Source organism: Corythoichthys intestinalis, unplaced genomic scaffold (assembly GCF_030265065.1).
Source record: "Corythoichthys intestinalis isolate RoL2023-P3 unplaced genomic scaffold, ASM3026506v1 HiC_scaffold_23, whole genome shotgun sequence".
NCBI classification, from domain to species: Eukaryota; Metazoa; Chordata; class Actinopteri; order Syngnathiformes; family Syngnathidae; genus Corythoichthys; species Corythoichthys intestinalis.
Genome location: NW_026651592.1, coordinates 5,554,713 through 5,582,321, shown reverse-complemented (window position 1 = coordinate 5,582,321; position 27,609 = coordinate 5,554,713). Strand labels below are relative to the sequence as shown.

General features: G+C 39.8%; 1 protein-coding gene across 2 annotated transcripts; it reads right to left on the bottom strand.

Annotated features, from left to right (window-relative positions):
- Positions 1 to 263: 263 nt before the first annotated feature.
- Positions 264 to 26,300, bottom strand: LOC130911105 (cytochrome P450 2G1-like). Of its 2 annotated transcripts, none has more exons than XM_057828818.1 (9): positions 26,051 to 26,300; positions 22,104 to 22,266; positions 21,824 to 21,973; positions 16,769 to 16,929; positions 16,495 to 16,671; positions 16,292 to 16,433; positions 5,739 to 5,926; positions 5,515 to 5,656; positions 264 to 1,177 (listed from the first exon to the last, which is right to left on the bottom strand). In XM_057828818.1, exons 1-9 carry the CDS (start codon positions 26,213 to 26,215, stop codon positions 996 to 998), a joined length of 1,470 nt encoding a protein of 489 aa, XP_057684801.1. In that variant the 5' UTR covers positions 26,216 to 26,300; the 3' UTR covers positions 264 to 995. The 2 variants fall into 2 exon arrangements, with proteins under 2 accessions (XP_057684801.1, XP_057684802.1); XM_057828819.1 differs by lacking the exon at positions 264 to 1,177 and adding an exon at positions 1,845 to 1,980.
- Positions 26,301 to 27,609: the final 1,309 nt, after the last annotated feature.

Genomic DNA, 27,609 nt, shown 5'->3' with positions numbered 1-27,609 from the left:
ATAGTATTTTTGTCGGGGGTTATAATCTTTCTAAAGCTTGTTTTAGTGTGTAAATGTTTTTAAATTATTTGAATTACTTCTTAGATTAGATTAAATTAACATGAACTAGAAATTAACAATATATGTAATCATTGTTTGGATTAGTGATAATATTTTAGCAACTTTAATAATATGAGTTTCATCATTATTAATATATTATTAATATTGCTAAAAAAAAAAGATTTTGTAAAAATTTTGTATACATTTTTAAAATCCTTACAACTATATTTTGCTTTTAAAATTGTGCTAGTTGTATTAGTTATTTAAAAACATTTTAGCTAGCTAATTTTTTAAATGTTTTAAAACCATACGAATATTACTGTATTAACACATCTCTAGTATGAAATGAATAATGTCACTCAAAAGTGATCAATATCATTTTTACACACCGGCATTTAGCTGAAGTTACATGAAGGTCTCTTTTATTGCCACTTGTCTCGAGAGGGTCTATTTTGTTTTTTTTGATGTGACATTTCCAATCACAAAATGTGGGAAATTCTTGTGACTAGCTGAATATATAAATGACACAGAAATTCAAGGGGTGGCTTCCACGTTTTGCAGTAACGTCTTTATTATATACTGTATTCTATAGATTCAGTAGTTATAACATGGCCTCTTTGTAGGTTTATGCTATTCCATTCCAATTTCTTGTTTTTTTTCATCATTCTGCTGAGAATTTCAATGATTTTATTGCTAGAAGGAAGAATAAACGAATGTTCATTCACTTCCAACCCTTTCACTTCCAACGGATTGGAGGTTTATCACCATCAATGGCTGCCAATGATTTAAGCTCTAAGGACTGAAATTGGTCGGCAAAGATGATAAGCGTTGTAGATAATGCATAAATTGTTAGATCGCAGAGAGGAGGATGGTCTTTGGAAAAATTTCTCTATGGTCCCAGGAGAACCCATTCGAAAAAAATAGTGCATTTGATATACAGGTTGTTTGTTCCTGTATCAGCGTGGCGTGGCAATGAGCAGGTGTCTTCGTGGCATGTTGGCGAAACTACTGTACTCTGGAGTAAGGTCCACGTTGTCTGGACCTCCCGGGCAGGAGAAGCTGAAATGTTGTAACAGCGATACGAAGAAGATGAACAGCTCCATTCGGGCCAAAGACTCTCCGACACAAGATCGTTTTCCTTGGAAAACACACACCAAGGTCATTGTTACTGTGAGGCATGACATGACTAGATGAATGGTATCTTTTAGAAATTAGCGCCCAACACCTGTCCCGGAACGTATCCGAGGATCTATGCTTTAACTAGCAGTATGGCCCGGCGCTGCTTGGGCAAAAAAGTGAAAATTGGCATTTTCTATGCTAATTTTTTGGAGTTTTTAATTCATTTTCCGCAATAAATGGAGATCTACAGAGATCAAACCCATCTAAGAACACTCCCAGGCACATAAAGTACAACTGTGTAAAATTTCGTCAAAATCCGCCCAGCCGTTTCGAACACGAACACACTGACAGCCACACAGACAAAATTGCCATTATAGAGATGAAGATATCCAGCCGAAATTAATCCTCTATTAATTTTCCGGAAAAATTTACATTTTTAAAAAAATACAGTGTCTAGTTGTGAAGTACTCGGAGCCACAACGTACATTACAGCTATCATAGAGAAAGCTCATCAGCATCTGCACTTCCTGCGAGTCCTTAGGAAGAACAAGCTGGATAGGAAGCTGCTGCTAGCCTTCTATCACTCTTCCATTGAGAGCATGCTAACGTACTGCATTTCCACCTGGTACGGGAGTAGCACTGCTACAGGTACAGGGAGAGGCTTCAGAGGACAGTCAAGACGGCGCAGAGGATCATTGGCTGTCCTCTCCTCTCCCTGATGGACATCTACTCCCCTCGATGCCTCAGCAGAGCTCTAAACATCTTCAAGGACAGCTCACATCCTGGTTTCCGGCTGTCTGAACTGCTCCCCTCTGGGAGATGCTATAGGTGTTTAAAAGCAAGAAAAAAACAGACTGAGGAACAGTTTCTTTGCTAAAGCCATCTCCACAACACATCACCCAATGTCCAATATTCATTTATATGCAATGTGCAAGACTTACTAAGTGCAATATTCAATGCCTCACTGTCAACTTCTGCAACTTAACGTCTTTTCACACATATTCTATGTGCAATACTTATTTACGTGCAATATTAATCTGCAATATTCAATGCCTTCACTGTGAACTGCTGCTACTTCAATTATTTGCACTGCCTGAACATAGGACTACCTCGTATTTTATACTATTTAGATTTTATACTTTAATTCTTACAAGCCACTTTCGAGATTTTACTTGTGCAACATTCAATTCCTCACGGACAACTTCTGCAACTTAACGTCTTTTCACACATATTCTATGTGCAATACTTATTTACGTGCAATATTAATCTGCAATATTCAATGCCTTCACTGTCAACTGCTGCTACTTCAATTATTTGCGCTGCCTGAACATAGGACTACCTCGTATTTTATACTATTTAGATTTTATACTTTAATTCTTACAAGCCACTTTCGAAATTTTACTTGTGCAATATTCAATGCCTGCACTGCCAACTGCTGCTACCTCACTTCAATTATTTGCACTGCCTGAACATAGACTACCTCATACATATTTTATATTTTATTTAGATTTTATACTTTATTCTTGCAAAACACTTTCGAGATTTTTTTTTAACTTGTCCTGCACTGTAAAGGGAGATGCTCCACAATTTCATTTTACAACCGTATAATGACAATAAAGGGCTATTCTATTCTATTCTATTCTATTCTATTCTATTCTATTCTATTCTATTCTATCATCACAGCACATCTGTACACGAAACCGTAACGTTTGAAAGCCAAATGCTACATTGCATTTTTTTTAGTAGCTACATGATCAAATAAAGATATTACTACCTTAGTGTAACCAACGATAAAATATATCTAAAATATCCGTGTGGCCAGACAAAAGAGCCCTGCATGCAAGAAATGAATGACTATGTGATCGATCTGGTGAGTTTTCAAAGCCTTTTGGCCACTTTTTTTGGTCAAAAGCGACTAGCTAGTTTTTTTTTCACTCACTAATTGCTTCTCCAACGACGTTATTCCTCTCTCCTACAGCGTGGGACACATTCAAAGTGCCAATAATGCAAATTTTTGTGTAGCGATCGCAAATGCTACTCGTTGACAGCCAATGAACACTTTTTTTTTCATTAATAACAAATTTAATTCTATAAATTATTTACACTTCGCCCTTACTAAAGTTGCTTTTTTTACAACAGAAAAGGTAACAGTGGCAGTCAGATACCATTTTAATTTTTTTTTCAGGTCATTCATTGTCAAGACAGAAACAGCACGGCAAAACGGCACACTAAAAAAATAAGTAAAAAATATCTGAAGGACCGTACCCCCCAACAAAATGTTTACTGCATTTGAAATGTGAATGGCTTCATCTTATTGGCGTTAAACGTCCGTGCAAGTTGATTAATTGTTCACATTTTTTCCTTCGAGTTTTTGGTTTCGGGAAACGTATGAAGAAAACATCCTTCAAATGTCGTAATGTCTAAAGTCGTTTCTACAAGTTCCATAGTAGCAGTGCATGATCGGCATGTTTGTTTTTAAAAGATTACCTGAGAAAACTACCAGAAATATAATGGTTTGTATGCGAGGTCGCGTCTATAATGCGACGTAACGGTCTAAAAATACCGTTTGTGCGGTACGCTATTGCTACTTTCCATACTGAGGAGTTGGCAACACGGCTAGTGGCTAGCACTGGGGCTAGAGGCTAGCCGTGTTGCCAACTTGGCGATTTTCTCCCTAAATCCGGTGCCTTTCCAAAGCCTCTTGGCAACTTTTTTTTGCCGAAATCGACTAGCGACAAATCTAGCGACAAGTTACCATCATTTTGTTTTTTACTATTGCACTGGATTGTATTTCTGGTCCTTTTTGTTTGACAATGTTAAAAAAAAAAAAAAAAAGTTAGGGTAATGTTTCTTTTTTTTTTTTTTTTTTTTTTTTTTTTTTTTTTTTTTCATTTCCCACAATGTTATTCCTACGGTGGGTGAGAGGTGTCAGGCGAAATGAAAAGTCCAAACACTTTGCAAATAGAAAAAAGGCACGAACCCCAACCACAAACGCTTTGCAGAAGAAAAAAGCACGAATGCAAATTGCCACAACATGATCCCCAATTCCTAAAGCGCGATTGCAAATTGGCGGCAAGATGATGACCTGGAAGTAAAAAAATCAGATAAAATTTTAAAAAAGGACGACACTTTGTATTTTGCTATATGCACTTTGTGACCATCTCTACGGACCTCCGTGAAGTTGCCCCCCACCCCAGTAGACACAAATTTATATAAAAATGATGTCAAATGTTTGTGCTGGTTTGTGCTGCTACGGTTTTGTAGATTTATGTAGTATTATGCTTTTATTGAGATATTAATTTCAAGTGGTGACGTCACTCGTAGCTTTTCCTTAGTTTAGCTCCTGCGGCTAACGGAGCATACCGAATCGATCAGTAACAGAGGGGTGTCCAACAACTAGCACGAACGTAGCACAAACTAAAGGCACCACTTTGGGACTGTTTTGCAGCAAATGAGGGGCTTAGAGTGACATCATCACTCCAAATGAATATCCCGAGTCCCCCAATTTACTACAAAACGGACCCGAATTTGTTTGTGTTATAATCGTGCTAGTTTTTGGGACACCCCTCTGTTATTGATTAACCTATAAAACAATAGGAAATAAAAAATGAAAGCAGCACAAACAAAACTTTTACAGCACAAACGATTGAAATCATTTTTATATAAATTTGTGTCTGATGTGTCTAACTTCAAGGACGTCCACAGAGATGGTCACAAAGCACATATAGCAATATACAAAATCTCCTCTCGTGTACTTTGTATTTCGCCTCTAGGCCACCGTATATTCCTCTCTCCTACCACGTCCATTACAATTACATGCAAAACGCCTATTGTTCAAATTAGGAGATAATGTCATCTAGCGACTTTTAGGACAGCCAATAGCTACTTTCCTTACTGGGGAGTTGGCAACACTGGTCACACCTTGCCAAATGATAACAGACGGACCATACGTCGCCCCGACAACAGTGGCCACGAATTCTTTAGCCCGGTCCAAGACTGGCGACACCCCTGGAAACCGCCCCGACAACAGTGGCCACGAACTCTTTAGCCCGATCCAAGACTGGCGACACCCCTGGAAACCGCCCCGACAGCTCGTCCAATCTGCCTCCCCACCTCCCAGGATCCTCAAAAAGACTGAACTTTTCCGTCAGAGGTCATCACTTGTCTGAATGCTGCTAGAATGAGACCCTGGGCCCAGTTTTCATCGTTGTTCTCATTATTTTTAAGTGTAGTCGACTCAGTTCGTGTTCTTGTAGTCAGATTTCGGATACAACAAAGTGAACGCATTGTGTTTGGCTCACAGGTCAATTGCCACAGTCCAGAACGCTTTCATAGGCTTGAGACTTTATGGTTTACCTGAAGAAAAAGGAATGAATGCCGCATTCTTCTTAAAGTTGCCGTTGTGGTCCAAGAAGTGCTGTGGATCGAAGGATTGAGGATGCGCCCACTGCGTTTCGTCTTTTAGCACAGAGTGCAGCAGTGGCACAATGATGGTGTCCTATTTGCGACCCGAGATTCAGACCAAGTCACGTCAAGCCATAAAAAACTAAGTTGGGACAAAAACACTATACTCACGGTACCTTTGGAATGGTGTAGCCACGAAAAGTGATGTCACGGAGCGTGTAGTGCGGCAGGCTAAAAGGGACAATGTCCAAGAATCGTTGCACCTCGTGAATGACAGCATCTGTGAAGGGCATGGACTTCCTGTCCTGCATGCAGACGCAGCGCTCTCGTCCGATCACGGCGTCAATCTCCTGCTGCATTTTCTCTGGATAAAAAAACAACCACAAAAGGCAAAGACGTTCTTTTAGTCAATTTGGATCACAAGTGTCAAGCTTGTGGCTCGAGAGCTAGATCAAGCACACCTTGTCATTTGCTACAGCCCGCTTCATGTTATTACCATATTTTTCGGATTAAAAGTCGCACTTTTTTCTTATAGTTTGGCCGGGGTTGCGACTTATTGTCTGGAGCGACTTATGTGTGAAATTAGCACATTATTATACAATTTCACATGTTATTTTTACACAAAACTGCAAGAGGGCGCTCAAGGCACTTGTGGTTACTTATAAAAACAACTGAGAAGGGCTGAACAAAATGGCACTAATTGAATGGAATGGAATGGAATATTTGGAACTGCAACTGGCGATGAATGACGTAAGCAATGTAGAAGAGGAAATGCTGCACTTTTTAAATCCAACGTTGGCGGAGTTGTTTAAAAGATACACCGAGGATGACGATTTCATTGGATTTAGTGTTTTGGTGTGACACTGATGGTTTGGTGAACTTGTTAGCATGTTCTTTATGCTATAGTTATCTGAATAACTCTAAATAGCTCTGTTACGTTAAAGTGCGTACGACAGGAGAAAAAAAGTTTTAAATAGCATTATTATGTGAATTAGAAACATATTTTGAGACGATTTGACTTCATACAACAATTTGGCAAAGCGCAGATGATGAGAAATTAGTCTTTTAATCTGCCAGTTAGCTACACCTATACCATTATAGGGCTCTACCGTCCCCAACAGGAGGATGAAGTCGGCAGGGTCATGGTTTCATCTGATTTACAATTCAGCCCATTGAGGGGGAATGATTCAGAACGAGGAAAATGTGACGAAAAGAGCCGAGAATATCACTGTTTCAGTTTCTCTACTCCAATATTTTTACAGTATATTCTTTTAATCCAAGTATTTTTCCCCAATAGCTAAATAAATGGTATTGTCATGACAAATAACAGTATTGTGCTAAATGGAATATGAAATAATAAAAATGCATTTATTCAGTACGACATACTGTAGCAAAATTACTCCATAATGGCCAAAACTGTCGACTTCACCTTTACTGTCGCACCTCCTGAACGATATTTTATGCCACCGAGCTTTTGTAATTTCCCTGCCCCGGCTTCGGAGAATGTAAACAAAACAAGAGGCGTGACAACTAGCTGACATGCTAACCTGAACCGAGTGATGTTTCAAAGTCTTCGAAGCGAAAAATCACACATAACTAGCCCGGATCATTTCATGCGGCGGCAGGGTTATCAATCGTCTTCGCCGATCGGCAACCCGCCTGGCGTTGAGCAAGTTAGAGCTCGTCGTTCCCCTGCTGAGAGCAGACGGTTCATTTGCGGGGAAGCAGCTGGACGATGACCGCTGGACAAACCGGCCGACGTCGGAGGAGTGCGTAGCTGCCACATGGTCAACACGAATATGGCGTAAAATAATGCTTTGCTACACGGCAAAGACGTAAACAGAGAGAAATAGGCCTGAACGATTTTGGAAAAAACTTGTTGCGATTTTTGGGGGGGTTGCAATATATTACGATATTATATTGCGTGATTAAAAAAAAATATATATATATATAGTTTCTCAGTAAATTGAAAGTCTGGCCCAATAACGCTCAAAAATGTGGGCAACCACTTTCTCTTCCGCTATTTCGTTAGCTTCCACAAAATAGCCGAACCGCTCCGTGTACAAGCTCCACTGTTCCACAAGCTCATCAAAAGGACCAACAGAGCCGTTAACTCCCACCATAGCACCTGGTTATACAGCACCTTCACGCTCCTTTTGAAAACTCCGCTCGTCCTTCCCACGAAGTCACGAAGTAGAAGCAGAGGTCGGTGCCGTCTGTCCCCTGGAGCACCGCGACGCTCGGTAAACTCCAAAAACAGCACGTCCAAGCTGACGCAGGTCCAGACGTCCTCGTCAACACTTTTGTTATGTACTTCCTTAATGTAAGTACATGTAAGGCCGAGACTTGAATGGAACAACACTTCTTTATTCAGTGTGCTTCTCAGCATATAGACCCTACCCACCGACGTCACAAAATCACGTGCTCGCTGTATGGTTCCGCCCCCTTGTCCGTCATTTTGTGTCTGTATTATCAATGGTCTCAATTGATCGAGCAATTTATAATGCATTTCATGGAAGACCCGGTGCTTTCGGATGCCGTAAACTCACTTGATGCGTTGCATAAAAGGCGTTATGTGGAAAAGCTTCAGTTTATCCATTCGCCAGATCCATATTTGATACCTAAATCGATGTTTTTCGACCCGCTGTCTCCGCCGTATTTGCCTGACATCTGCCAGCTACCCTGATATGTACAACTATCTTGTCCACACAAAATCAGCCTATTCTCACGAAAGTTTGAAAAACTTTAAGAGCTTGGAGGCTTATAAATACTTTGTTGCTGGTTGGGTGAAACAGGTCCTCGTCCACGAAAATTCGGCACGAATCTATCTTGTGCTTGGAAAGGTGAGTTACGAAATTTTCAATTCAAAATCTTTTGTTATTGCTAACATCGACTGTCAAGTCTAATGTATTTCATGTCGTTTGTCAATGGAGTTAGGGCTTTTAATGTTTATATGGTTTAGTGATAGCACTCTCACTACATACATACGTGTATGTTGTCGGCGATTAGCCTAGCAATGATCTTAATTGTGGTTGTCAGCCCAAAACCCTCTAAATATATATTAAATGCATCTTACCAGATATAAAATGACTACTACATAATCTGTGGTAATCGTTTGGAGCCCAGTTTTCTCGTCGAATTGCAGCAGCCCATCTCGCTCTCTTCTCTCCGGGTCTCTCGGAATCCGGTAGAACTTCAAGTCTCTCCGTCTTCTCCGTCTATCTTCTCTGTTATTGCAACCGACCGCCACACACGCCTTCACCATTTTGATTATTAATGTTAACGAGCAGAAAAACACGTCGTAAATAGGAGGAATGTACGTAGCCGTAACAGGTAAACATGATGTGTTGACGGACAATTGGGCGGCACCAGTCAGGAGGAAGGAGTTGTGACGTCACGTGGGTAGGGTCACAGAGACATCACAGAGATTCCTTTTATACTGTAATACCACACCCACAGGAAGTGCACACTATGGCAACAGCAGTGTGACATAAATATGTCACAGTTTACTTTGTCATCGCTGTATTTGTGGCAACCTATAACACAAAGTTGCAATATGGATGGAAAATTTGACAGAACACCGGGCACACGAAGAACAATAAGCCGAGTATAGTGGTCTCCTGGCGGGGGGACGTGCAGGCCGAGTGAACAGGGAGCATGTCAGCCACAAAATGCAAGACACCACCGTATTAAAATGATCCCAGTATTTGAAATAAAAAAAAAAAAAACTCGATGTTTACTCACTTCCTCGTAAGTCCAATGGTCCCTCAGTTTTCGCACACTTGTTTTGGCCAATCTCGGGGTGAAAGGGAACTTTCTGAAACCCAAAAAGGCTCACACGCCTCTCCCTGGTGCAGCCACAAAACCCGGCAGCCATTTGGCTGTCGTGATGCGAAAGATAAACAAATTAATCCGCAAAGTCAGCTGAATCCCCAGTCCTTCTGCACGCTATAAAGCAATGCTGTATTGTGAGATGCTGACCCGGGTGACGTTTAATTCGCATTCGTCCTAAACCCGAGACGGGAGCCGGAAGTCACTCATTTTCATGGCGCAGGATTCAAAAATTTAATATATGAAACACACATCTATGCGGTCCATTTCATTCAGGAGCATAAAAGACCCCGTGAAATATGAAATAAACATGCTTTTTCGTTTCATACGCACTTTAAGATTGCCATTTCTTCATTCGTTGTTTACGCGTCATGCGACGTGAGCATACCGTACACTTATTCAGACTGTTGTCCTCTATTTTTATTTTAAATTGTTTTTCAAGATGACATGTCTGTTCTTGATGATGGATTTTATCAAATAAATTTCCCCCTAAAATACGGTAGCTAAAAATTGAGGACTTTAGAATTCCTATTCATCCATTTTGTGACGCACTTAAAAAAAAAAAAAAAAAAAAAGTGGTCACAAATATTGTGATTTAATATTTTTATATTATTTCTGGAAAAATTGTATACAATATCTGTATGTGAAATTAACCCTGAAATCTAATTTGAGAAGGGGAAAAAAGTAAGTAGGAACAAAAGAGCGGAACTATAAAGTCAAAAAAGAGGTTGAAGATTCACAGTGATGTGAGGGAACTCGCTCATCTCCTCCCTTCAGAGGAAATTTGGGAAGAGAGCAGACTGGTTCGTGTCTTCTTTTCCTTACCTGCTTTGCCTGTGCTTTTCAGGTTTGTAACGTTTGGAACGAACTTCCAGCTTTATTTTTGGACTCACTAACACTTAAAGACATTAAGGTGTTCAATTTAGGCTATAAAGAATTGTGTTTTTTTAGCGAACTTTAGTAGCAAATTCATGCGCTAACGTTAGCTACGCGCGAGCTAATGGCTAACGGCCAGTGTTGAACTGAATATGATACAGCTAGCTAACTATAAGGCTACGTTCATACTACAGGTCTTAATGCACGAATCCGATTTTTTGTCAAATCCATTTTTTTGGCGTGCCCGTTCAGACTGACTTTGTCCATTGAGACCGTTCAAGTATTACGCATGCGCACTAATTCGGAGTCCGACATGCGCTGAGCATGAAGACCCGCATGCGCAGAAGCATCAAAACAAATGACACACGTCATCCGTCATTCCAGGGATATCATATTTTGCTTTTCAAAAGGAGGACACAAATAACAGACATAAATAATCCCCGTTTAGGCTTATATTCAAAGTTTATATGGATCGATAGCATGCACGCACTGTCCCTGCATGTCACACACGTACGCGCAGTTTGCCCCGACTCTCGGCCGTGTAGGCAATGTTGAAATATTGCTCACTTGGAGCAGAGAGAAAACTGAGCATTCTCAGGTTTATCCTCAACCCATTTTTATTTTTTATGACTGTTGTCAAGCCCAGCCCTTCCCCAAAAGCCGTGCTCACTGCAAGCTAGGCGCTAATAACGCGCAGCAGCACCGCTACGGTAAGCGTCTCTCTCGCTATTTGATGACGTAATTGCTGCATGAAATCCGATTTGGGGGAGTGGACAGTACAGACCGCTGCAACAGTCTGGAAAAATGTGGCCCAGATCGGATTTGAACCACATACGAAAGTGACCCAGATCGGATTTGAAATGGTCCAGTTCTATGCGACTTGTCACGTTCAGACCGTCAAGTTAATGCCTCACTCGAGTCGGAAAAACACGAAAAAATCGGATTCGTGCATTAAGACCTGTAGTATGAACGTAGCCTATTAGGCTCGAGCGTATGACGTGGCACTCGCGAGGTTTCCGCCGCTATCGCCATTGTGGAAGCGAGAAACATAAACAGTGAGGCATTTCAACACAGGTCGCTCTTTAAAAATGGTTGAAAATTATTGTGCGGTAAAGAATTGCAACAACTGAACGAATAGAAAGGTACAGCTCGACGGAACACCATTGCGTTTCTTCCGGATCCCTACATGGAGAAAAGGCGAGGGAAAGGTCATATCTGAACTTACCAAACGTCGAAGAATGGCATGGGTGGCCTCGATCAGAAGGAAGGGCATAACGTTTGATTCTCCAGTTACACACTGAGTTTGCTCTATGCACTTCCACTCTGGTAAGTTAATTTCGTTTGTTTACGCAAATTTCTGTAACTTTACGCCCTAAGTCGGCCTGTTGTTAGCTATAGCTACAGTTAAACAACTAGCATGCATACATGTGCATTGTCTTCATAAGACATAATTCCTGTCGTTGCTAAATGAAAAAGCTGTAATATTTTGACGTGAGAGAGTGGCAAAGAATTTGTACACAGGCTACATTTTATGCAACAAAAAATTTGTACATCCGTGGTCACAGACTAATGTAAACACACATTGCTTACCTTTGCTAGAAAGATGGTGTTGCCGTTTGCTATGGTCATAATGTGAAGATCCTGCACCCATCCGCAGCAAAACTGTTCGTAGCTTTGTAGTTAGTGATTTGTAGTTTCGGAATTGCTGATGAGTGTAGTAACATACACCAAACACTAAATACAGCATGATGTCCATTTCGCGTAGTGGTGGAAGCTTGTCGACATCTTTATTCCATTTGTGTTCGGCTTGCTCGTGAGGGTCAACATTGTTCACATCCTTAAAATTGCTCACATATCTGTCCTTCGCCGTGGTAACTACTTTGTCTCTGTATCGAACTGGCAAGTTTTCCCTACATTTTTCCATCTTTGGCACTCGTAGTTCAATTATATTTGCCGTTAAGTTTAAATGTCCCGTGATGCAGACGTGCTTCCACAATGGCTGCGTTGTTGCAAATTTCGCACGATCCCGTGCTGCTGTGACGTAAACGCTCGAGCCTAATTTCCACCCCCGACTTCAATTCTTCAGAACGATGTTAATGTGTGCAATGTGCATGTGTTGATATGTTATGTGGAAGAAGAAAAAAGACAATTGTTGTTACTGTCATTGTCCATAGGGGAAAAAAAAGAAAACTTCCCAGCATAACACCTTTCAGGAAAAAGTGTGTTTTACCTACCTCATTTTGTTTTGTGATATGTTACCACAATGGACCATTTCAGTGTGAGTTATATAAAACACTTAAATGATAGCAATGATATTTTATGTTTTGAGGAATTTAGAAATTAGATGAAAATAATTTTGATTTTTGACATGCACTTTAAAAGTGAAAATTTTGTAATAAAGAGAGGAAATTTGGGAAGAGAGCAGACTGGTTCGTGTCTTCTTTTCCTTACCTGCTTTGCCTGTGCTTTTCAGACACTGCAAACAAATCTTTTTGTTATCCGGGAATCCAAGTTTTTGGGACCCGTAACGATTCACTTTCCGAGCCACCTATTCTCACCCGAGTCACGGGGTGCTGGAGCATATCCTGGATAACTTTGGGCAGTAGGCACTGGGTGTACCCCACCTACTAGGCGGGGTACACCGTGAATCAGCTGCCAGCCAATCGCAGGGCAGAATGAGACAAACAAGCACTCACGCACACACTTATAACTAAGGACAATTTAGAGTAGGCATGTCCCAGTCGCATATTTTTGCACCGAGTCCGAGTCACCTGATTTTTGAGAATCTCCCGATACTGATTCCAAACATGCTACTGTCCCACCGTGCTGCCTTCATAATGGGAATTATTTTTAAACAAGAATGACGTGGAAAATTTTTTGTCTTTATTCAGTGCTTCATTGAGTGAGTCCACTCACGCTGCTGAGAACAGCCTCTCACTTACACAATGAATTGCCACAGCACACTTTTTCAAATTTAACGATGATTGACACATTTGTGCCTTTGATCGTAGAGCTACCAAGCTTCTCTGGCAAGATCAAAACTACAAACCTGTATATCATCGTTATCTTAAAGTACTAAACGCAAGATGGAGAGTTTGGCTGCACTGCTTGTGGGGGGGGGGGGGGGGGGGGGGTTGAGAGACTGTGGTGCTGTACGACCATGAAGCAGAAAAATATAGATTTTTTTTTTTTCAAATTAAAAACCCGATCCTGATCCTCTGAAAAATGGTTTGATTTCCGATCAAGTGATCCCTAATTTAGAGAGTTCGATCAGCCTACCATTAGGCCTGTCACGATAACAAATTTTAGTGTGCGATAATTTATCTCATAAATTATTGCGATATTGTTGCGTCCCCCCCCAATTTTTTTTTCAAAAAACAATTTCCAATAACACAGTGAGAATACAGTATATATTAATAGATCAAGTACACCCATTTAAACGTGATAAATATTATATAAATATAAATACTTTTTAGGAAATCACGACTAAAAACAATAGACCATGCCTCTTAAGTAAAAGACAACAATATTAATACTGCACAGAAACACAGAATAAATAAAATGTGTTTTTGGAGAAAAAAAGATAAAATTACACTTAATAACTTAAGCATTTAGGCAAATAAAAACTTTTCCCCTCATAGCTTCTGCTATGGTGTTCCATAGGGATGCAACGATACAGTTAAGTCACGGTTCGGTACGATTTTCGATACGGGGGACACGATTTTCGATCCGATTCAATACATTTAATGCTCTGTAAAAAAAATAACAATTATATTTGTTGTTGTTGTTGTTGTTGTTTGTTTTTTTGCTAATGAGCAAAAATTAAATTGCCATCATATAAACATGCATTTTAGTGCATAATATTTATGTGCTTACTTCTTACTGATCTGAAAAAAATTTGTATAAAAGTGCTGAGAACAATCTTTACTGTTTGTAAAGTGAGGCAGGGCACACTGTTGATTGCTACAGCTCTCTTAGCAGCTAGGTTTACTACATGAGCAAGACATCCTATTTGTGGTCCGAATCCATCTGTGTCACGTACTGAATTAACAATATTTGCAACATTATCTATAGTCACTGGTATGGATTGATTTGGTCTTCTTAACTTCCATTCAGTCATGACAGTTTAGAATTCATCGATGTAGTATATGGACTACGCAGAGGTTGCGCTAGACATTTTCGTTGTCTGTCATTTTGACTGACAGGGTCATAAAAATCCGGTCATAATCTATTTTTACCCGTCACTTAAATTTTTAAAATGATAATGATGACATATTCAATAGTATTTAGTTTTCATTCATTTTTAATTAATATTGTAACGCTTGCTTGGCGGCAAAAAATTAGACACGGAAGTCGTGGTATTTTTCTCCCTCTTTTTACTCTGCTTACCGCCAACAACACCAACAAAACAACAACTCCACCCCCAAAGAAAAAGAGGCAACTATATAGACCCCAATCACCAACGTCACACAATGATCTTAATTGTGGTTGTCAGCCCAAAATCTTCTAAATATATATTAAATGCATCTTACCAGATATAAAATGACTACTACATAGTCTGTGGTGATCGTTTGGTGCCCAGATTTCTTGTCGAATTACAGCAGTCCATCTCGCTCTCCACTTCGGGTCTCTCAGAATACGGTAGAACTTCAAGTCTCTCCGTCTATCTTCTCTGTTACTGCAACCAACCGCCACACACGCTTTCACCATTTTGATTATTAATGTTAATGAGCAGAAAAACACGCCGTAATAGTAGGCATGTACTTAGCGGTCATGTGTAAACAAGAAGAGCTGACGGATAATATGGCGGCTCCAGTCAGGGGGGTGGAGTTTTGACGTCATGTGATTGGGGTCTATACACAGGCGGCAATCTAGTCCACCAATTGGATGACGCGCTGGCACACCGGGTGCACCAATAAGAACCTCGCGTTGATGTGTCAATCACGGTGCCGCCGCCAGACCCCGGTGACGCTACAATATTCTGACAGAATAGCCAATGACGTCATGCATTAAGAGAGACAATAGCTAATTAATATGCTCACTCGCCACCCTGTGGTCTGGGGTGTGAATTGCAACCTGTCAAAATGACGGACGGACTTCAGTTTTTTCCGTCACCGTTTTAAAAAACCGGTCAACGACGGAAAATATTCGGTTAACGCGACCCCTGGGACTATGTGTCCCATAATCGCTCTGGGCTCACGTAGCCAATGGCATGGGACGTAGCACATCTAGTTTGCCATTTCATGATATCTAGTGTGTGCGCGCATTAATAAAGTTAGCAAGCGCCGCTGAAGTCACGTCTGCTCATTACTACATAACACCAGCATATGACAATCGACTTTCATAAACAGGACGAGTTTGAAGCACAGCGCTCTTAATTTCATTCAGCTGTTCGTTGTCAAAGCGAGGTTGTTCGTAGCAGCTAAGTCGGTAACAATGTTTTGGCGGACTTCGTTGTAAATATCCGGCGTTGTACTGAAAAATAGCCGCCCCATGTGGCGCGCCGTAGATGGTCCACAGTCACTCCGGAGCACTGACGCGGCCGGTATAGGTTGAACAATAGGATATAATGGGAACGATTGGCTCCGGCGCTAGTTTTTGCCGGAGCTGGAACAAAGATGCATTTTGCGCAGTTGGTAACGAGGAATCCGAGCTTTTAACAGCACGTCTGCCGCACGCGCGCATGCACTGCGTGTGCGATAAATCGCAGCGCAAAAATTACCACCTTCATTTTTATTTATCGCACGATAAATGGAATTATTGCATATTGCGACAGGCTTACCTACCATTTAGTATGTTTTTGGGATGTGGAAGGAAACCAGAGTACTCAGAGAAAACCCATGCAGGCGCGGGAAGAACATGCAAACTCTACACAGGAAGGCCGGAGACCGTGACTGAGTCCACGATCCCAGAAATGTGAGGCTAATGTACTAACCACTCAGCCACTGTGTTCTTATTTTGATCTTAAAATTTAAATAGTCAGCATTTCTGGATGGATAGGAAGAGGATATTTGGTTGTTACCTTGTATTCCAGGATATTTGATGAGCACACTAAGTGCATACCGGATGGTGGAGCTACTAGTTTCGGTTCCTGCTATGAAGAGATTCATGACTGTGGCTACTAGGTTCTCGTAGAAGAAGTCAGTGGAGTCGCAGTGCTTCTCCTGGGGACGCAAACGGGATCATAACCTGTCCACATGAAGGACTCGGGCTATTTCTTCTAACCTGTTGGACACGGTTGAGGAAGCAGTCGATGTAGTCACGGGGCAAGGAGGGAACCAGCGAGTCCTGGTGCTGCCGGACTTTTTCCTTGATGAAAGATCTCACCACCTCTATTTGGGCGAACACCTTGTGATGGCGACCGGGAAGCCGCTCGGTCAGCCATGGAAAAATATTGTACATCTGTGGAAGAATCCAGTTGTTGGCATACTGAGCACAACTTAACAGATGTGAAAAATTGGCTGATTTGTGTTTGTCAATGGACTCAAGTGCAGCTCGCCTGCCCCAGAGGGCTGGCCACAAACTGGAGCATTTCAGAAACGATGGCCAGCAGCTGCAGGAAGTCGGCATCCTCGTAGTCATAACGTTGGCCGAACACTAGGCAGCAAATCACGTTGGACACGGAGCAGCTCAGCAGGAATGACGGGTCAAAGGGGGCAACTGGAGAAGTGATAGGAGAGAACATGGCACAACTGTGTCACACGCTGATGACATCATCAGAGGTAGCCAAGAAGAAATCAGACTGTTTAGAAAAAACTGAGTTGCTTACGCCATGTTTCCCTTTTATGTCCATTAAAAAAATAAAATAATTTAAATATGAAAATTGTATTTTGTAAACAATAGTCTTCGAAATCTTTTAAAATGTTCCAATTTTTCAAGATAAAAGTTAACTACTTTAACTACTAGTCCTGGATCTGATAGGAGGAGGAACTGGTTTGCTCAGTGGAAAGTTGACTTGCACTTGGTATGAGGGAAAACAACAGACCAAGCGTGGTCTCAAATTTTGACCCGTTTATAAAACATGCTGTCAAAATGAAAATAATTTTGAACGGGAATTTGCTAAATTATTAGCTTGCTAGCTTACATGTATTGGTTTTGAATTTGAAAGCAATTGCTATATTATCTATTCCGAATGGTTTGGTGAATCCACATGTGAAACTTGTGGGGTTCAGTACCTTTAGCAAGGTTAAGAACCACTGATCTAGACCAGTGTTTTTCAACCAGTGTGCCATGACAGATCGTCAGGTGTGCCACGGGAAATTGTCCAATATCGCATTGTTTTTTACATCGTCGGGCGGAGTTGCAGTACGAAGGAAAGAGTAGGTAAAAGGTTGAACTGCTCAAGAACTACTCGGATTTCTAGCCATCAGCCACCTTGTCAAGGACAGCAAGTTGGCTGATGGCTAGAAATCCGAGCATTTCTTGAACGTGGCACGAGAAACACCCGTTGCTTCAAAACAAGTCGATGGACTATTTTGTTCGACTTGAAAACACAGACAAACAGGCAACTTTTTTGAGAAAAACGACAAAAGTAAATGAGAAAGCCCTCAAAGCCCTGTTGCCAAACTTGTTGCTAAATCCCCAAAAGTCCCACGTTGTGGCAGAGACCAGGCATGCAAACTGGTTAGGGGTGAAAAAGGTGACATGGACACACGGCATGCGCTGAAAAGTGCATTTCATAGTGCAACCAGAGACATCTCGAATTAAACACAGTATATAATAATTTAACATATACAAGTCTAAATCTCTCATCCTGAAATCAGAACATATAAAACACATTAAGTAGCAAATTATACAAAATCTAAATTATAAAACATACGGTATGTCCCATTTGTATTAAGCAGAGAACAGCTGTACAGCATAAAATATGAATTTACAGGTTCAGTATAAATTCCATTCACTTAACTGTTGTGTGTTTAGATAGATAGATAGATAGATAGATAGATAGATAGATAGATAGAATAAAAAAATTACAAATCTTCAAAAGCATTAACTGTATAGATCATAACTTTATTTACATTCAACCAAAGCAATTAGTCCCATGGTCCTTTACTTCGATTGATAAGGCATCATACTGGATAAACAGAAGTACACTTGTAGGCTGTTTTATGAACGGGGGTGTGTACGAACAGCGCGGGAATGGGGGTACTTTTAAATGCGACCTGTAGCGGAGCTCTCCAGTTTGATAACTCTTGATGGCTAAACAAATGAAACGACCTCCACAACAAGGCAAAACTCTTCCCTTTCTGTAATTATCGGAGAGTATAGAGGAGCCTTAAATAACTCGTTGTAAAAAATAACTGGTGACCATTCAGAACTTTACTAACAAAACCCTAATCATGACTTGTATGGAAGGCACTAGTTTATCACTCTAGTTACCTCATTGCTTATGATTTTTGTTTTTTTTTTTAATCGTTAACAAGCGCTTTACAAAGGGGCCTTAAATAACTCACAATGCCAACTGGCGACAATTCAGATCCCAACTGACGTTCGCTAACTTTACTAGCAAAGCCCTGTGTGAAAGGCGCTAGTTAGCCCCTCCGCAGTTAGAGCTACCTTGAGTAACTGCGTTCTATGAGGCGGTGAAATATCGAGGACTATCTGAAGTCACATAATAAGAAATTAAGGTGACCAAACGTCCTCTTTTGCCCGGACAAGTCCTACTTTCACGTAGTATCCTTGTCGTCCGGGCGGGTTTTATATATTCATAAAAATGTCCGGTTTTTATGATTTTTCACAGGACCAATTTGAAGAGCATCCCTCCGGCCGCTGGGTGGCAGCAGTTGACATGGCTCCTACTAGAAGGGAGGGAAGGAGTAGTTCTTATTGTTTTTGTTGGCAGTTTACCCCTATCATGAGGCATTACCGCCATCTACTGGGTTGACAATTTGGCCGCAACGGTTGCCCAGTTGTTAAGTTTTTTACGATAAATACGTATATAATGGCAACTGTTGACTTCTGTCGGAGCTTTGACTAAAACCCCGTTTGGTGTCGCATCGTTACGCTGCCGATGATTGTAAACTTTTATAGCAAAGTTTGATTTTTGCCTCAGCTAGCTATCAGTAAGCTAAATCACGCTAGGCATTATGGGAAACGTAGTTTTGAACTGCTACGTTTGGAAACATGCTGGTTGAATAGTTTGTCAGTTTATTTCGGTTATTTCTTGTGTGCAATCCAGAACATTGAATGAGAATATCAATTGAATGGGAATAACAATTCGTCAAGGACAATTGTCGTGATGGTAATTTATAAAAATGTTTAGTTGGAACATAGCCTACTGTGTGTATGTGTATTGACTGGACTACATTTCCATGGGTCTGCATTCTATATACAGTATATACTGTATATATATATATATATATATATATATATATATATATTTTTTTTTTTTTCAAACTTCATTTTTCCACCCAGAGTGAGGGGGCACACTTTAAATATATTAAAGTGATATAGGCATCTTTGAGTGAATTTCGAGTAAAATTCAAGTATTTTGAGGCTGGGCTGAGTGTCCTCGTTTTTGGAAATCAAAATATGGTCACCCTAAGTTAAGCGAATACTTGTGTTATAGACACCATTACAAGCGCAGGAATTGATTGAACGACACGATTGAATGATTTATGAAGACTATTATAGGCCATCACTCAAACTTTTAGCTTTAAGAAGTTAACAATTTTTTACATTAATCTAGGGCTGCAGCTATCGAATATTTTAGTAATCGAGTAATCGACTGAAAATTCTATCGAGTAATCGGATAAAACAAATATATTTTTAGGTGAAGAGCAATTATAAATATACATGAGAAAACAAGACATTTCATCTAATCTTGAACCATTTTCAGTCAATCAATGTCTTTATTTTCGATGTATATTGTTGAAAACAGCCAACAATTGCATCTCAGATGTAACTAGAATTTAAAAAAAAAAAGACTAATTCACTGCTTTCACTCAAAAAACTTTTAGATCTTATTAAAAAAATATATATATATCTTACCTAAAAATGCCGTTACGCTTGATAACACACATCACTTAAAAGTTAGGATTTTTTCCCACGTGTTTAAATTGAATTTCTCTTTGTGTCAAGCCATTTTTAAGTTCTAGTTAAGTTTTAAGTTAGTCTAAACTGTAAGTCCCGATAGGATTTTGAGTTTTTGCAGTGTTCAAAATAAATGTATGATACAGGCTGTATTGGAGCACATTAGGGACCAGTGCTACTTGGTGTTTTATCAAGAAATGACTACTGGCTAAAATTGATAGCTAGCATCATTTAGTTTTTATTTTACACCCTCATCACTCCACAATGCTATGTTATGTTAAAGCCTGTATGTAAGACACGTTAGCCACGCATCGACAGTGGTCATAATTAATTGAAACTTAGCCCTCCGCAGGGCTAACGTTACGTGAGCTAGTAGCGACAGTAATGTTAATCTTATTTATTAGCGCTTAGCTCTCTTTATTAGCGCTTAGCGCTATACTGCTTTAAGATGGCGGCTGTTTACTAACGGTGCCCAGACGCGGCCGAGTCTGTCATATCGCATCTAGTTCAACATACATGTGATCTCAATGAGACGCACCAGACGCTACCTGTACCAACGTAGCATCGTGCGGGCTAGTATTTAGCAACGTCGGCGTCGTTTGTGGTGGCTGTCGGCTGCAGTAAGTTTTTTTTTTTTCTTCTTCCTCTCCGCACGTGACAGCGCGTTGTCCCGCATTAAAAGTAGTCCGAGCAAAGCGTGATGCTTAGAGCTGTCAAAATAAACGATTACTCGAGGTGAATAAAATTACTCGGATCAGTTTTTAAACTCGAGTTACTCGAGTTGCTCGAGTACTCGTTTCAGCTCTACATTAATCCCTTACCTTGCCGCAATTTCTAAAGGGTCCAGGCGAGAAGCTGGGATAGAGAGGGGTTCGGCCTCCTCATTGCTGATTGGTAATAACAGTGCTCCCGTCTCCCACTATTGTCAGTCATTTGTTGTCACGAGAAGAGAGTGGCGGTGATAGGTCTAGGTCATACGACTAGAGTGTAGTTTTGAGCATGGACTATGGTTTTGAAGTTAACGGTTTCACTCGCTCATTGACATGCCACCCCCCCCCCCCCCCCCAATCCTCGGATCTACGTGATTCAGAAGAATGACCCATTTTGATTTGAAAACGGCGAGATGCTCGGCCGTGACGCGGTTAAAGACATTGCTAAAGTCCGCCTGTCTGATAATTTGGAGCTTTTTAAGCCTAACTGCTATAAAAACGGAGAGAGACAGAGCTGTTGGAGAAGATTCCTGCCAGGATATTGGCTTTGTGTTCATCTAAACAGGCTCAAGTTTCACACTCAGTAAGTATAAATATTGATTTATTTAATTATTATATACAGTATTTATTTAATATTTTTGGTGTGCCGCAACATTTTTTCCAATGTAAAAACGTGCCGTGACTCAGAAAAGGTTGAAAAAGACTGCTCTAGATTGTATATATTTAAACAAAAATATTACTATATTAACATCAAACTCAAATTGAAATTTTCATCCAATTATTCACACCCATACGTGGATTTAAAAGAGCACCTTTCTGCATCTGAAATCGTGCCACCAAGTGTGTGCTCTCTTCCTGGATCCACGCCTCCATCCCTGTTCGACCCATCCCAAAATCTCGCAGCGTCGTCAGCGTGAAACGTCGTAGCTGACGCCAGGTCTCACCATTGCTGAGGCCTAAACCTAAGTACAAGAAACATTAACGCCCCCCCAAAAACTCATAGACATCCCAGTATGCTTTATACGCCTGGCGGGCCACCAGGATTTACATAGGGTTATGGTTTCTGCCGGTGTTTGAACTTGGATGACTCACCATATCCTTGGGTGGCTTTGACGAGGAACGGCAGCTGCATTCTGCCTGTAAAATCGTTGGCGTTATCCACCAGAGCCTCTTTGACAGTCTCGTGGCCAACCAGGACCACTGTGCGTTGCCAGCCTAGGTGCAGCGTCATCACTGGGCCATACCTTTCACTCAGCTAAAAAATACCAATATGTGAATAAGCCGTTCCATTTTAACTCACTGGCTGACATTGACAGTTATAGACGAACCAGAATTGCACTAAAAATGAACTGTATTTACATTGAGTACACAGTAACTGTAATATACTGTATTACAACTTATAACACTCGAAATAAGAAAATTCATTCAAATTCAATAACCTTCCTACTGTTCTAACGGTTTTAAAGTTTATTAAGACTGGCTGCTGTTTGTGGTAGTAGACATTTTGCCTGGGGGGGGGACTTCAGAAAAAGAAGTGTTTTGTTAAAAAAAAAAAAAAAAAGATTTACAAAAGAACAAACGCCCACTAAATATAGAAAATTAAATCGCAGCAAAAAACAATGAAAATCATGATGAAAAATTCAACGAAAAGAATAATAAGAAATAATAGTAACTAAATATAAAATATATTTACAAATTACTAGGGCTGTCAAATGATTAAAATTTTTAATCAATTTAATACTGCTTAAAAATTAATTAATCGTAATTAATCGCAATTCAAACCATCTATAAAATATGCCATATTTTTCTGTAAATTATTGTTGGAATGGAAAGATAAGACACAAGACGGTTATATACATTCAACATACGGTACATAAGCACTGTATTTGTTTATTATAACAATAAGTCAAGATGGCATTAACATTATTAACATTCTCTTTAAGCGATCCATGGATAGAAAGACTTGTAGTTCTTAAAAGATAAATGTTAGTACAAGTTATAGAAATTTTATATTAAAACCCCTCTTAATGTTTTCGTTTTATTAAAATTTGTTAAAATTTCAATCAAAAAATAAACTCATAGCTCGCCATTGTTGATGTGAATAATTACACCATGCTCACTCATTGTACTGAAAACCCATAAAATCAGTTGGACCCAAGTGCCAGCAGAGGGCCCAAACACCAAAAAACAAGTAACAAGCGGACATTACTGTGTGCTATCATTTTAATCAGTTTGAGCGGGGCATGTGCGTTAATTGTGTCAAATATTTTAATGTGATTAATTTTAAAAATCAATTACCGCCCGTTAACGTGATAATTTCGACAGCCCTACAAATTACACATTTAAAAAAGATAAAATTTATTAATAATGCCCTCCTTCCTATTTATTTTTCATATTTAAAAACTAAATTTTATTTTTTTAATTTCATTTAACTTTTTTTATTTTTTTAGAAATTTTAATTTCCTTTTACTTCATTTGTATTATTATTTTTTTACCTCATTAATTTTTGTATTTTAAAGAAAAATACATATATTTACAGTGATCCCTCATTTTTTTATGATTAATGGGGACCAGAACCGGCCCGATAAGAAAAAAAAAAAAACGCAAAGTAGCCCCACAAAAAAAAGAGAAAAAAAAATGTTTTGTTTTTTGTCTTCAATATATTTATTCAGATTTAGCTTTGGAAAGAGATACATATAAGACATGCTTTTTCACCTTTTCCCCCAAAGTATAATAATAAAAAAACAAAAAAACAAAAAAAAAACTTACTGCTCACTCACACACAATGAGTTGTTACAGCAACTGTCTAACAAGTTAACCGATGATTGACGCATGCGGCGCTTTGAAGTTCGTGTCTCTGGCAAGATCAAATCCAAATGTCTGTCAGTCATCGTTAACTTTAATAAGCAACTCCAGTGCACTGCCTGACGAACAAAGAGCAGGGAGAGGGAGAGGGAGACTGCGTTTTGCTCGAGACAGTTCATCTGTATTATTATAATTTTTTTTTTCATTTGAAAAAAAAAATCCGCGATGGACTGATGGTACGATGTTTGAAGCACGTAGTAGCAAGGGATCACTGTAAATATATATATTATGATGATTTTTATATACATAGAGTGCCTTGCAAAAGTATTCGGCCCCCTTGAATCTTGCAACCTTTCGCCACATTTCAGGCTTCAAACATAAAAATATGAAATTTAATTTTTTTGTCAAGAATCAACAACAAGTGGGACACAATAGTGAAGTGGAACAACATTTATTGGATAATTTAAACTTTTTTAACAAATAAAAAACTGAAAAGTGGGGCGTGCAATATTATTCGGCCCCTTGTCTTTCAGTGCAGCAAACTCACTCCAGAGGTTCAGTGAGGATCTCTGAATGATCCAATGTTGTCCTAAATGACCGATGATGATAAATAGAAACCACCTGTGTGTAATCAAGTCTCCGTATAAATGCACCTGCTCTGTGATAGTCTCAGGGTTCTGTTTAAAGTACAGAGAGCATTATGAAAACCAAGGAACACACCAGGCAGGTCCGAGATACTGTTGTGGAGAAGTTTAAAGCCGGATTTGGATACAAAAAGATTTCCCAAGCTTTAAACATCTCAAGGAGCACTGTGCAAGCCATCAAATTGAAATGCAAGGAGCATCAGACCACTGCAAATCTACCAAGACCCGGCCGTCCTTCCAAACTTTCTTCTCAAACTAGGAGAAAACTGATCAGAGATGCAGCCAAGAGGCCCATGATCACTCTGGATGAACTGCAGAGATCTACAGCTGAGGTGGGAGAGTCTGTCCATAGGACAACAATCAGTCGTACACTGCACAAATCTGGCCCTTATGGAAGAGTGGCAAGAAGAAAGCCATTTCTCAAAGATATCCATAAAAAGTCTCGTTTAAAGTTTGCCACAAGCCACCTGGGAGACACACCAAACACGTGGAAGAAGGTGCTCTGGTCAGATGAAACCAAAATTTAACTTTTTGGCCACAATGCAAAACGATATGTTTGGCGTAAAAGCAACAGCTCATCACCCTGAACACACCACCCCCACTGTCAAACATGGTGGTGGCAGCATCATGGTTTGGCCCTGCTTTTCTTCAACAGGGACAGGGAAGATGGTTAAAATTGACGGGAAGATGGATGCAGCCAAATACAGGAACATTTTGGAAGAAAACCTGTTGGTATCTGCACAAGACCTGAGACTGGGACGGAGATTTATCTTCCAACAGGACAATGATCCAAAACATAAAGCCAAATCTACAATGGAATGGTTAAAAAATAAACGTATCCAGGTGTTAGAATGGCCAAGTCAAAATCCAGACCTGAATCCAATCGAGAATCTGTGGAAAGAGCTGAAGACTGCTGTTCACAAACACTCTCCATTCAACCTCACTGAGCTCGAGCTGTTTTGCAAGGAAGAATGGGCAAGAATGTCAGTTTCTCCATGTGCAAAACTGATAGAAACATACCCCAAGCGACTTGCAGCTGTAATTGGAGCAAAAGGTGGCGCTACAAAGTATTAACGCAAGGGGGCCGAATAATATTGCACGCCCCACTTTTCAGTTTTTTATTTGTTGAAAAAGTTTAAATTATCCAATAAATTTTGTTCCACTTCACGATTGTGTCCCACTTGTTGATGATTCTTGACAAAAAATTAAAATTTTATATCGTTATGTTTGAAGCCTGAAATGTGGCGAAAGTTTCAAGGGGGCCGAATACTTTTGCAAGGCACTGTATATATTCCCCAAATCACTTTTTTTGTTAACTCATTGGCTGCCATCGAATATAATAGACGTACAAACCAATTTGACCAATCTGCTAGCCACGCTATTGCCGTCAATGGCAGTGAATCATGATCATGATCAGCCAGTCAAATGGATTTGAGGAGGCGATTTTTCAGCCATATTACAAAATACAAATAATTTAAATTCAAAATGATTGCTATGGGTTGAAAACTGCTCTTTTCTTACCTTTAAAGTATAGTAAATGTTTGTACACTCTCGTAAAAGACAATAAGTGTAATTCCGTAATTGTCTGACCTGAAGCATGCTCTTAAAAGGAACATGTTTGTCCAGTTGCGGCAGGTTTCCGAGCAGAGGAAACCCCAGTGGGCCTGGAGGAAGACGACCTGTCTTTTTGTTGTAAAGTAACCACAGCACAACCAAAAGGAGCCCCAGCAGCAAAATTGATCCAGAAAGCTCCATGACACCTACACAACTAGGGATTACTCTCAAATGGCAGACAAAGTGTAAGAAATTATATGACTCCAAATTGCACCTTCACCCAGTCGTCATCGGCCAAAACAAACACAGGTCAAGTTAGCAACATGCACAGCCACGTAGCTGAAATTGAAATAGTCACAAAGGTTAACATTTCTTGGACTTACATTGTTTTTAGTTTATAACATGCAAGAGTAAAACTAAATCTAAATAAATCCAAAACTAAATTTTATTTAGTAAAGTAAGCTGGCATGAAGCCTTATATAACTCTATAATGCATGAATTATTGTTATTATCATTATTTTAACTCTTACATTGGTCATCTCCTGTGCTATTAGGTGTATTCATAACTGAAAATATATAAGCATTTTTGCATTTCAACAAATTAAAACAAAATGCAATTCATTGCGAGTTAACTATGGACAGCACGCGATTAATCTTTTAAATTTTGATTAACGACGGCACTAGTTTATACAGAAAGTCAGTACTTATAACATGGCTTTTTGCAGGCTTGTACTATTAGAACTTAATTAGTTTATAAAACACATTTAAGGTGCTTCTCTCTTACATCCTTCTGCTGTGAATTTAATTGAGTTCATGACTAGTTTAACACTAGTAGACCTCCAATCCATTTCAACGGGGGAGGGAACAAACCCTCCCAATTCAAATAGATTGGACAGGATAGGGTTATAGAAAATAAATTGATAGATCACGGGGGAGAATTTCTCCCTGGCCTCCGAAGAGATAAAAGTTAGAGATGTCCCGATCGATCGATCGGGTCCGATCACGTCATTTTCAAAGAATCGGAATCGGCAAAAAATATCGGGCATGCCTTTTTTTTTAAAATCGTTTTCTAATTGTATTTAACGTTACAGACAAAATGTCTTACTCTCATCCAGAGTCTTTAGTTTTGGCTTAAACTAGGGCTATCAAATTTATCGCGTTAACGGCGGTAATAAATTTGAAATATTTAACGCAATTAATGCATGCGCTGCACTACCCACTCACGCATTTTCACATTCAATCTATAATGGCACCGTTTTACGTATACATAAAGTTACAAGGCAACGGTAAATGAGTAGAGAGAATTTTGGCAGCCTTTGAAGCTTTTATTTAATTGGCTAAAGCCTTACTACAATCCCTCTCTCATCAATTAGAAATATCGTGGGAAGCAATGTGGGGAAGAAAGGTAGTAATTCATCTTTTTCTTAACACCCTATTTTATTTCCTAACACCCCATTTTATTTTCCAACGCAGAAAAGATATATCAATTGGTACCACTACACACAGTCATGGTTGCACTTTCCATCATGCATTTGGGCATGACTACAGTATCATTTACTGAAAGCTCAACAAATACACTAGATGGGAGTATTTAG

Bases quoted from the DNA above. Each gene is read 5' to 3' on its own strand.
- LOC130911105 (XM_057828818.1), bottom strand. From the start codon at position 26,215: ATGGAGCTTTCTGGATCAATTTTGCTGCTGGGGCTCCTTTTGGTTGTG. The intron at 22,267-26,050 runs GTCAGACAATTA...GGTATTTTTTAG, and splicing joins CTTTTAAGAGCATGCTTCAG to CTGAGTGAAAGGTATGGCCC. The intron at 16,672-16,768 runs GCGAGCTGCACT...ATTCTTCCACAG, and splicing joins TGGCCAGCCCTCTGGGGCAG to ATGTACAATATTTTTCCATG.